The sequence below is a fragment of the Lepidochelys kempii genome, chromosome 1 (assembly GCF_965140285.1).
Source record: "Lepidochelys kempii isolate rLepKem1 chromosome 1, rLepKem1.hap1, whole genome shotgun sequence".
Lineage (NCBI taxonomy): Eukaryota > Metazoa > Chordata > Testudines > Cheloniidae > Lepidochelys > Lepidochelys kempii.
Window position 1 is genome coordinate 111,482,329 of NC_136380.1, and position 12,877 is coordinate 111,495,205.

The 12,877-nt window shown below is 39.0% G+C and overlaps 1 protein-coding gene across 15 annotated transcripts in view; it reads left to right on the forward strand.

Annotated features, from left to right (window-relative positions):
- Positions 1-12,877, forward strand: part of MCF2L (MCF.2 cell line derived transforming sequence like) — a 267,170-nt gene that overhangs the window by 197,726 nt on the left and 56,567 nt on the right. For all 15 annotated transcript variants that reach the window (XM_073350279.2, XM_073350166.2, XM_073350186.2 and 12 more), the window contains one exon: positions 12,376-12,466. In XM_073350279.2, coding sequence (XP_073206380.2) covers positions 12,376-12,466 — 91 coding nt within the window. The remainder of the gene's footprint in view (positions 1-12,375; positions 12,467-12,877) is intronic.

Here is a 12,877-nt window from a genome sequence, read left to right on the forward strand (position 1 = left end):
GAACAAAGTGAGGAGTGGTAAGCACCTCTTGTGATAGATTGACTCTTCTGTCTACATGAACATATTGCTGAATGGATGCAAGGTACAGTTATTAAATAAAAATCTATTTTATTTTCACCTAAAACAGATTATTATTTATCAGTCATTTTTCAGGCAAAATTTGACTTGTATGTGCAACATGTGCCAGAACCTAAAATTAAAATGGAGTTGGCTGTCCTTGTACCTTGTTTCAAGATAACAAACATCCAGAATAGAGATCTGAGAATACTGAAAGTCTCGTGAAATTGTAATTTAGGAATCCTTCATTTGCCGGCTGGTAGTGAGAGCAGGCCTCCAAAAGTTAATGTTCAAGATTATTTAAATCACTTAATGTGAAATTAGATCTGAAACTAGACATTGCTATCAAAAGGATTTTCCATGTTTCTCTGTAGTGGCATCCTTCAATCTTCCCTGTGAAAGAGTTTTTCTCAAATTTGGGATCATAATCTTTTTAAAATACCCTATTGTTCTTCACTCGGGTTTTTGCTTTGCAGTGAGGGGCAGGGTGGAGGGACTTAAACATCTTGCAAGTTGAAAGAATTAACACAAAACTTTTAAAGAAATATTTCTGTTTTTGGGCTTCTCACGTTCTCCATACATTTGCCATATTCAGTATGAAATTATGATGGATTATATACAGTTAAATTCGGGATGGTTCACCAAAAGATTAAATTTCTGTTCAAAGATCAGGATGCTGCTATACATTTTTTTGGAGTGTAGAGTTTGAGGTGACGGGTCACCAACACGAATCAGATTTGAAATGTGAGGATATAGTTTGCTTAAGGAGACAGCTATGCACATAGCTCTGTGGACCTGCCAGATATTTAAAGAATTTATCTGGATCTTTTAATTTTATGCTGCAGTGACTTCTTATTATTATTATTATTATTTATTATTAGAAACAGTTTTGCCCTCAGATGTGTGACCTCGCTGAGAGTCTCATACACGCATCCATGGAAAGAATTTGGCCCTAAGTTATTTTCTGTCTAACCAGTTAAGTGTCATGATGGTATCATTCGGTTGTATTTATAGCTATCACTGGGGAAATGGTTTCATTAGATTTGCTTTCTACCTATATTATTTCTTTGCTACAAATATTCTGAGATGTATACCAACCTAAAATTCTTGTGTGCCATAAAAACAGTAATACTGGGGTGGGGAGAGGAATTAAAAAGAGAGGTAAATGTTTAAAATGGGTTCAGTAGTATGTCAACATTACAGAGTTTTGGAGGCCAGCAGCAAAATTACCTGTCCAAAAGGATGGATAACTTTCTGCTTTTGTTCTGAGGGTTAAGATAGTGTACCACCCTGAATATATAATACCCGCCCCCAAAAAAAAGGAGTGCTAGAAAATATAAGAGTCTATATTGATGGAAAATGTCCAGAGGCTGAAGATGCTAGCCAAAGAAGTGACCTTATAACCTTGTACAAGACAATCAAACAGCTCACGGGAAACTTTAGCTGTACTAGAGGCCCTGTTAAGGATGCAAATGGAAAGATTCTTAGTACAGAAGAATAGCAAAGGAAAAGATGGGCAGAACATTTTCTGGCTATTTTAAATAGACTAAGCCCAAGCAAACTATTAGAAATATGTGATGAAGACCTACCACTCTAGACCTTGATACGTATTGGGAGATATTACAATGGAAGAAGTTAGAAAAGCCATCAGTAAGCTCAAAAATGGGGAAGCAGCTAAAGAGGATAACATTACTGCAGAGATGCTCAAAGCAAGTGATGAAACAGCCCCCCTGTCTCTTTGGGTAGAATGTGGAATGAAGAAAAGAACCTAACCTAGTGGAAGAGACCTTTATAGTAAAATTGCCAAAGAAGGGTGACCTTACCACCTGCAGTCACTGGAAATGAATCACATTACTGTTAGTCCTTCTTAGAGAAGAACAATTAGGTTTTAGACCAGTGAGCTCATGTTCAGACCATATTATTGTTCTCAGATATATTATAGAACAAAGTGAGGAGTGGTAAGCACCTCTTGTGATAAATTTTATAGATTTCCATAAGGCTTGTGACAGTGTACACAGAGACAGTCTTTGGAAAATTAAGGCATACTATGGAATATCAGCAACAATAATTAGAATAATCAAGGATCTATATGATAATGCCAAATGTGCAGTCAGAGATGGTGACCATATCAACCAATGGTTTTCAGTGACATCTGCAGTATGGCAAGGGTGTATTATGTCCCCATTATTGTTTGCACCGGTCATTGACTATTCTTGAGGAAAGTAACCATAGAAATCAACCAAGAAATTGTATGGACAAATGATAAAGCAGAATTGGATGACCTCCTTTTTGCTGATGGCATTGTCCTGCTTAGTTCAGCACATCACTTAATGGAAGAAAAGACCCACCTTCTGGCTGATACAGCAGAACAAGTTGGTGTGTTCATCAACAACAGAAAGACAAGATATATGGCTATCAAAGATTTGGAAAAGTAGTATGATTGGCACCTCTGTATGACACAAAATTACGGATTTTTAACATCAGCATTGTCTGCCCTCCTTTATAGAGCAGAGTCATGGAAATCTATTAACAAATTCATTTCAAACTAAATGCCTGTGGAAGAACTTCACAGTCCATTAGAACTTTTAGAACATTAGAACAAAGTTGCTTCTAACATCAGACATTCTGAGTAGACCAAACTAATCTAAAGCATCAAATATGGTAAGACAACAGACATATTTAGGACATGGTTTAAGGATCCCACCAATTTGACTTCCATGGCAAGTGAAAAGGTGGACACTACCTAGAAAGAGAAGCTACAGTTTCCAGAGAGATATTATGCAGAACAATAGGCAAAGAAGCCAAATCCATCAATATGGTACTTGGAAGCCTGAGAAAACCAGCACAAGACTGAAATATACGGAAGAAACTATTGGATGTCCTATGCACCTGAGTGTGTGCGAGGATAAAGAAAGAATACTGTGTTTTGCTTTTAAATAATTTCATCATTTAGGTATTATTAAAAATTGAGATGGGATTTCTTTTGTATACTTCTGACATAAAGAAATGTTAATGTAGTTATCGAAACTATTCTAATATTTTGTCTCACAGCCTATTCCTTAAGAAAACTGCTTAAAAACGTTCAATTAATACGGTTTTTACAAGGTAAAGTGTCTAAAATATGTGTATAGCATTACAAAGTTCAGTGCTCAATTTAGACTTCATGTTTTAAAACATGCATAACATATCATCTTAGTAACTGTTGACTCTAGAAAGTTTATGCCTTACCCAGGTGAAAGACCAAACAACATACATCTTCACCGAATAACATTACTTCTTAGTGCTTATTATTTCTAAATTGAACCTAACTATATGGTTTCCACAGTGAAGCCAGAACTAGTATTATGAGTTATAGAACTACTTCCAAAGTCTAAGTCCTGAAGCATTCAAAGTAGAGCTTTATGGAGAATGGAGAATTATTCCATCATTTACAGAAGAAGGTGCAAGACAATTTCACTCTTTTGCAGCAATAATTTCCCAAGTTAACTGCCCTTGACCTTTGCCTGTTTTAGATGGTTAGCAATCCTCCTTCATTGGATCAAAACATAAAAAACTCCCAACAGAATGGGGAGGTAAAGAGCTAGATATAAGACATCTTATGGAGTTCACGTCAGGAAATTTTTTAGGCACTCAAATACCACAGTGGTGGATGCAGTATAAGAACCTAAAAACAGATTTTTAAAAAGCCAATTCTGAAGTGGTGGTAATCTTTGATGGAGAACAAATTAATAGTGAGACCTCTTCAGATACAGTTGTTCAGTGTCTAGCTAGTGGTCTTGATCTTGCAATTTGGGTTGTATAGTGTATTACCTTAAGCTATGAATTTCTTCTAATATTTTTAGTATGCTACATAGCACCCTAATATTTCAAGTAAGTTACATAATACCCTAATGTTTTGCATCTGAAGTTGCTGTAGAGGAGAGTTCTATTTTACCTAATTTACACCATAGTCATCTCCATGTTTTCGAGTGCTTTACAAAGCTTACATAGAGTGGATGAGTAGATTCTTGCTTCTCTTCTAGTTATTACTAGGACATATTAAAGGATTTATTTTAGTGTTGTGGAGCAGCTGTGACAAAAATATGGGGTTTACGTTTTGTCCTGGAAGTAGCCATTCTCGTCAGCAGTAAAAGGAGAGTTCTAGAGTCACAAGCTGACTGGTGAGAGAAGGTTTTTCCACTGCTCCCAGGAGTCTCACACTTGTAGCCAATGTTTCCATTGTCTGAGGAATGCAGACATTTTAGCAGATCTTTGAGGTAGCTCAGGTCCTGCCCATTGAACTTTTAAAGATCAGGACTCTTCATTCCCCCTGGAAACAAATCTTGCCAGTTGTTATCTGGTTTCTAAACGCCCATTCCTAAACAAGGTAACTGAGATTGATGATGTTGGTTACCATTCCCAGTCTTCTAATAAGGAAATGAAGAATCATCTCTGACTTCAGGTGGCCACATCTGCTGGAAATGCCTTTTACCATCAAAGGTGCCAGGAGACTCTCTCGTGTCTCTCGACACATGAAGATCTGCCTTGGCAATCTGTTTATCCGTTACCTCCAGGCTTGACCTCTGCAGGGCATTCTGTCTGGGAATGAAACCAGGGGTCCTGAGAGAGCTCCAGCTGGCTCAGAATACAACTACTCACCTGCTTAGGAACACAGATTGCTGTAAACATGTCACCCTGGTGCTCTGGTCACGGTGCTGGTCTCTCACTGAATACCGCTATTATTTATTATTTGTATAACTGTTGCTCCTAGGCACCTATTCAATGACTAGGACCCCATTGTGCTAGGTGCTGGTGAAGCACCTAGCACAATGGATGCTAGGACAAAAGGACAAAAGGATGGTCCTCGCTCATTTAAGTCTTACTGCCAAAATATTTGTTCAGCTGTTGAAAGTTTTAAATACCTAGCCCATTAGTATAACCAGGCAGAGACTGTAAGGGCAGAGAACAACTGACATGGATTGTCAATTAACTTCCATTTGTTCTTAATTAAAAAAAAATAAGCAACTTGTTAATACTGAAATACACTTTATTAAATCCACATCATTTAGTTAGTTATTTAGGTCAAAAATGATGTAATCCTGTCCTCTGTTTGAAATGTCTGATCTCTGCTTTAGTGAGTTACTGTAGCAAGGCAATCTCTGTGTTGTTGTCAGTGTGGAGAGTAATATATGTAAGCAGTATTCATACAACAGTATAAAAGCAGCGGAAACTTTTGACATCTTATATATGTACCAGTTATTACCACCCATACCTTGGAGAAATGTAAGGATCTTTCAAATGATGAATACAGAATTGCTTCCACACGCCATCTGGGAAAGTTGCTTTCTGAAAGAGCATGTGCTATAAGCTCTCCCACCCTTTCCCCTGGTACATGAGATCATAAATCTTACAACAGAAGACAAAGGCGGGAGATGTCCCCATAGCATAAAGCAGAAGGTTCACTGAATGAAAACTTCATCCATTGCTCTACACTGTCTGAGATATGTGCTTGCAGGGAAGGGAGTAAGGGGTTGTTTCAGTACCCCTCAGCCATCTGGCACTGCATTATGGGATACTGGCCTTGGAAAGGTGAGACCCAGCCTACGGTATATTTTTTTTTTGTCCCATTTACTTTCTTCTCCCTCTCTTCACTCTTCCTTCCGCCCTTTCCTGCCTGTAGTCTGGGAGCACTACTAATGTAGCTGATTCAGTGCCTTTTTAGCTACTCTTTTTTTTTTTTCTTGGTCCTGTTCTGTTTTGTCTGCTTACAGTTGTGCAGAGGATAGAGAATGACGCTCACCCGTGGTGTGTTCTTCTTTATTTTGGGAAGGGTGGGAGATGGAGGCAGCACATTGTCTGCTCGGTGGTTTTTGTTGAGTTTTACACATTTATAAATTGCCTTTCAGAGTACAAATAAAGTACATAAAAGAAACATGTATAAACAAATATCAGGGTATATGTGTATTCACTGAAAACAGGGTCTGACCTGCTCTGCTGCTATTAAGGTTGCCCATAACTTCCTATTCTAATACCAATTTCCAGTAGCTTATAATTTTCACACATGTTAGTTATTTTGGCTGAAATTTCCCATGCTTGCTGTCCAGTCTGTTTGGAAAATTTCAACCCAAATGGATCTGCAGTTTGAGACCTAGATGAGGGGAAAATCAGTTGTTCGATCAACCTTTTATTTGAAAACTCTAGCACCCCCAAGGTTCGGAGCAGTGACTTGGAATCTGGCAGATGGGTGGCCTTTGCCATCCCTGTGAAAATCCATTCAAATCTGGCCACGTTATTAGCTTTTAAAAAATTGCAGTTCATATCTGCTCAGCGTAGATTTGCTACAGCTTCTCAGCCAATAACTCTGAATATTCTCTGCACTGAGCATTCTCCAGGCTAGGGCTGATTAATTTGTAGGTCTGGTCTGCTACGGGCTGGGGCCAGGCACCAGAAATGAGAGCAAGACTTGTCTCTCCTGTGCTATCAGTGCCTCTCCAGCTTCCTCCTCCAGCCAGTGAGGAGGAAGTGGCCCGATTCAAATGCATAAGGGACAAGATCCAAATGGGGGGACAGGAGTAGAAGACTGGGACACAGAGTTGTGTGGGGAGACTGGGACTGGAGACTGACAGGTGGGGGGAAGAGAGGAATTGGGATGAGGGGAGCCTGGGGTTAGCTGGCCTACGAGACTGGGAGCCAAAGGGGGTGGGGACTGGCTGGGGAAGAAGATGGGACTGCATAGGTGAAGAGAATGGGACTGGGATGATGGGGGAAGAGACAGGACTGGTACAAGGACAAGATGGTGGGGACAGGATAGAAGGGATCAAGTCTGTGCCCACTGGAACACTCTCCTCTCCTGAGCCTGGAATGGAACCCAACATTCCAGTGTCTCACCATTCCTCTGAGGTTAGCAAATACAGGCAAGCTCATGAAGAAATTAATAATTCTGTATTCAGAGCAGGGATTGAATAGTATGCAGCAAATAAATCCTGGTCCACACATTGAGCAATGAGAAGGAAACAACATATTGAATAGCTGCTCCTTAATTGATCACCATCCACCCTGTGCACTGAATGAGGCAGGGATGTTGTGGAAAAAATAGCATATGATCATGTAATTAGACTGTAGCATAATGCATATGTATAGGGAGGTGAACAGGAAAAGGTGTGTAGGAAAAGACAGTGCAGCAGAGATTGCTAGCCCCCTCTCCACAATTTGCTGAGTCTCTCTCTCTCTCTCCAGATGGGTATTTGAGGGAACAATTAAAATCTTAAGAGCAGATCTGCACACAATAGGGCCTTAACAGTATGTTCCCAGTATTACTTGGTAATGAGACTTGAATTTTGACAGCAATTCTCCCTTAACTTTCACTTTTTTTTTTGCACTCTAGCTAACCACACAGCACTAACTTTGTTATCCAGATAGGCATTGTGTGTATTAGCTCAAGTATTTTTCCTGAGGTTTGCCATTTACTTCATTATTATTTTTTATTAATTATATGTATTATTGTAGTGCGTAGGACCCCTGGGTCACAGACCAGGACTCCTTTTTACTAGGTGCTGTGCAAACCCAGAACAAAACAGTGGTCCCTGTCCCAAGAATTAAATCACTGGAGTAGCATACAAAACCATATAGAGAGGCAAGGATAGCAGCAAAAAGAAAAGGAGTACTTGTGTTAGTAAAGTAAATTTGTTAGTCTCTAAGGTGCCACAAGTACTCCTTTTCTTTTTGCGGATACAGACTAACACGGCTACTACTCTGAAAAGGATAGTGGCAGAGTACTTTAGATTTGTTGTTAATAAGTACTTTATAGATAAGTTGCATCAAAAAACTATATTAAGAGAATGTTAAAGTTGCAAAGCTAAGTGCTCAAAATTAAGAAACCCCTGAATTAAAGTTCCCCTTGCAGCAACTACTAGTCCAGTGCATATTTTGCCAGGAACTTACGTAAATATTTTCTGGACAGCCAAGGAATGTTGGAAATAGAGCATCCTGTATTCCGATTTTGACAGTGCAAAGGTGTAGACAACAGAGCCAAGCACATAGATTTGTCCATTCATTCTGAAAGGCGAATTGGCTAAGTATACTTGGGTGTTCTATGTTAACAGACCTGCTTTCTATTTTCAGCTCTGCAAGATGTGGCTGTGTGAAACTTTTCCACTACCCTATCTGAGAAATGGGGGAAGGATATTTGCCTCCTTCCTGAGATAGGGTTATGAGGTCTTGCTCAGTCATAAGAGCTGTGAAATGCACAGAAGTATTAACACACGTCTGTGAAAGAGCTGGAACTAGAACTCCTCCTGGCTCCCAGCCTACCTCCTCTTCCCCTCAAGATGGGGCTATGCTGGCATCATGTCAGATGCTCTAGTTCTGTGTCTGTGTTGCTGGAAGCTATGCAGAGCCTGGGAGCATGTTAAGTGAAGATGGCACATGGGGAGCTCTGTGTGGGACTTGGCACCATGCTTAATGCAAATGGAATGTTCAGAAATTTTAGAAGCAAGTTTCTGATAAACTCTACTGAACCTGTGGAAACGGCAATTTTCAGAGGTTTAAAACTTTGTCAAATCTGAATGATTTTTCCTGGGGACAGCAAAGGGGACACCTCACTCCAGGAACATCCCCATTCCAAATTACAAGTCTTTGGAGGCACCCACGCTCTTCAAAGAATCAGTAAAAAGGCATTTCAACATGGTCAAAAACTACTTATTTTCCTATATACCCCCCCCCCTTTTCTTTTTTCTGAAACATTCAAATAAATTTCAACATGAGGAAGGGAGCAAGCATGGAAAATTTCAGCCCGAATGCTTTGTGTGGCAAAATTACAATCAACTGAAACAGGGAATTCTGAGTGGAAGGTGTTATACAACCTTAACCATAAGGTTCACTACCAGTTTCACCTATAATAAAATCCATGTGGTGGTAGTATTTATTTTATTTGTACTGCTGTCATGCCTAGCAGCCTTAGTCCTGGATCAGGACTCCACTGTGCAAACACAGAACAAAAAAAACTGTCCCTGGCCCAAAGTGTTTATAATCGAAGTACAATACAAATGACAACAGATGGAGTACTACAACGAAACAGTATTGATCAGTATGAGGGGTTGTGGTCTTAGCACACCAGTGAAACTTGACAGCGGTTGGACCACTAGTGTGCTAAGACCACAGTGAACGAGAGTTTGAAGGCAGATTTTGAAGGAGTATAATCAGGTGGCTTTGGAGTTGTTTACGGGGAGCTCCTCCCAAGCATGAGAGGAAGCACACAGGCTGCTGCTTGTTTTGAAAACTTAACAAGTAGGTGATGGAGGCTGGCATGATTGGCTGATAGGAGGCAGAAATTGACTTCCTGATAGTGAATGAGAGATGCTAGGCTGGATAGGAACGGGTCCTGTAGTCATGTGGTAATGCATAGAACTAGATGAAAACTTGTGTTATCATGTACTTTTGACCATCTTACCTGCCCTCTGCCTATTGATCCATCTTTCACTGGACTTAGTCTAACTTCCAAACCTCTGAGCCATTTCAAACAGCTGCCATTTTTAAAATAAAATTGCTTAAGAAATGTATGTATTTTTCCAGACTATGTGGAATTTCCTCTTCAAAATCACACTGGTAGTATTGAGTCTTGGACCAGTGACATGTGTAAGGTCTGATATCTTGAAAATCTTCAGAGCCATTAGGAGGAACATGGTTATGATTATTAGTAGTATTTCCAATTATTGTTTGTTTTTGTTTTAGTGCCCACATATGCTTTCCAAGAAAAAATGGTAAATTTTACACAGCCCTAGCTACTATAGTAATAGACAGTTAATGAAAACTCTCTTATAGTTCAAGTATTAAACCCCGCTACAGTGTTTTGTATCTGAAAGTCTACAGCTGAATCTTCAGCAAAAATAGATGCCCGGCATGGTGTATTGTGGGTAGAATTTTAAGACAAGAAGTTTGATTTCAATAGAAATGTTATTGCTTTGAAAAGCAGGGAAAGTGGGTTTCCTCCAAAATAGAAAAAGAAACAAACTCCAACTGTTACAATACAAAATTGTAAACTGATAGTGGTTTGGAGCCATACTGTTGAGATGGCCAATCTGAAAGCTATGTGTGAATGGTCCCTGTGGCTCCATGCAGGCACATGGATTTGCCTGTGCAGAACAGCTTGCAGGATCAGGGCCTTAGAATGGATGCAGGAGCAACCCTGAGGTTCCTTAACTCTGAGCTACTGGCACGCGTTGTGGAGATGACTCCCTTGATCTGCAGCAGTGGAGTGCATCCTGTCATTAGAACACAATCAGGGATCAGTGTGCGAGTTAGCCATGTGTGGGGTCTAGTGAACCACATGGCCTCAGGCATTAACGTTTCCTTATCCATTTAATAATTAAATGATTTAACAATTCGAATCTGACCTAATCGGATATCAGCATTCCCTAGGTGGAGCATATAGGTTAAAAAAGTAAGAAAACTGATCAAAAATATAAAGACGTAAAGCATCATGAATACCAAAATAAGCTATAGCTCACTATTTGAATATTTGCATATTTTGCATAGGTTCATGTACTGGTAAATTTACAGGGCTAGAATCCACCCCAGATGGAGTGGATTGGTCAAGCTTATGAGTTAAATGCTCAGAAGCTGTATGTATCAATGATACAGACGCTCCCCAGGTTACGCGAGACCTGACTCTTATGCAAATTCGCACTTACGGAAAAAGTTCCATAAGCCAGAAATAGGATTTTTGAGTTTTGGAAATCTTTGTGTAACGTTTCCAACTTGCACAAAATTTGAGTTACGCAGGACTTTCTAAAATGGAACGATTGCGTAAGTCAGGGGGCGTCTGTACAGTTATCCTAAACCAGAGATATGAGTTAAAGGCTGCATGTCTTGGTTCTGAGAAGCTCAGGGGAAGCTGAAGCCTTTCTGTGGTAAAAGAAAATAAATGTTCTGTTGATACATATGTTGTGTAGATTTTTTTTTTATTGTTAGTATTGTTTCTTTCCTTTCTCATTACTTTTGGAAGCCTAGTTTCACTTTTTTGTTCCAATAAATATTTAGCCCATGCTTTTGGCCAGTTTGCAGTGAGGAAAAAAAGGAGGCGGGTACTAAGACCTATAATAGTAAATATTAATTCAGGAGACCACAGTTGGATGCCTGGAATTTTCATCCACCATAACACACAATAGTTATCTCTACTGAATGTAGCTAACAATATGTAACTCATTTATGATAAACCATCAGTGCTAAATAAGCAAGAAATATTTCCATACCATTTTACAAACCTGGAATAAAAAAGCACCATCATTACAATGACAATAAACAAACCACGATCATATGTAATATTTACAAGCACAGCATACAGAGCTCCCTACAAACTATATAGTTCTGCATCAATTTATATTGGATTTTTTTAAATTAATGATTGCTGTGTTCAGCTACAGTGTATATTCTAGCATATACAAGTTGCCAAATATACCAAAAAATTAGCAATTCAAGTCAGTCTGTCTTGTACTTGCCTGCCATTTTTCATTTCTGTTGTGATTGGCTGGCAGTCAAGTGCTGGCTTTACACAATTGGTTTTGATAGGAAATTACAAAAAACGGAGCCGATCTCTTTATTTGTACTCCGTGACTGTAGCACATGAAGCTGAACAGAGCAGAGAAACAAAGCTTATCTTTACACAAGGATTCAAGTGTGATCTTTCTCACAGATGTTTCCATTTCAAAGAAGTGCATCTTATCTTACCTTTCTAGTGTGTGACTTTGAACTCTTAGATGCCTTTGGGATTTTTTGTCTTGGTGAATATAACAATTGCCCTAAGAGAAGATTTCTAACATGGACGACTATGAGAATTTCAGATGGAAGGACTAATGTAATGCATGGATCACAAAAGCTTGAGTTTTTGAAGGGATTAAGAAACGAGTAAAATAAGAAGCCAGTCCAAAAAAGGAATAAGAAAACAGATGGAAAAAGAAAATGATTTTGTTTTTATCCAGGAATAGTGATACAGAAAACTATATGAAAGATGGATTATACTGGCAACAAAAATCCTGAATAATCAAAGGGGTTTATATTCCACTGAAATAATAATTGTTCAGGGTATGTGAAACCTTGCCTCCTGTGGGTAAGCGCAATTTATGGCTTAACTGACTGACAAGCTGCACAGAATTCTTTTGGGAGTGCTGCATACTCCTAATGGCATATCAGAGATATTCATGTGTATATTTTAAATAAATAACTTGAGGCTCAGCACAAGAAAGGTTAACCTACTATTTTTTTAACTGTGAAATATTACTAGAGAATATCAGACCGTTTCATCTGTATGTTTAACTACAGGTTTTTTTGCTCCCCCAAACTTAGTTTACAAGATGCTGGAATTGGATTTATCCTTGTCATAGATCGAAGGCAAGACAAATGGACCTCTGTGAAAGCCTCCATACTGCGAATAGCGGTGAGTTCTTTTTTCAGTTAAGGCCTTTATGGCAGGTCCTTCCAGGTTGAACCTATCTCATATATAAAATGCAGTAAACATTTTTTCTTTTACCAAAGTGTTACAATATAATTTTTTTTAGAGATACATTCGAACTGTTCTTACTTCTGTTCTGATTTAACCCATCAACACCCAGTGGTATGGCATACAGTATGCTTGTAATGTGGTCTGCAAAGTAGCTTCACCCCTACCTAGGTTCAAATGGAAAATAGCTTTTGCATTGGTAACCCAAAGCTAATAGAGCTGAGCCATGATCATTTCACTGATCAAACAAGCTTTGCTGATTTTGTGAGGAGGAGGATTTTTTTTAAAATGCCAGTTTTGGTTTAAATTGAAACCGCCTCAGTATTTGTTTAAATATATGAAACTCCA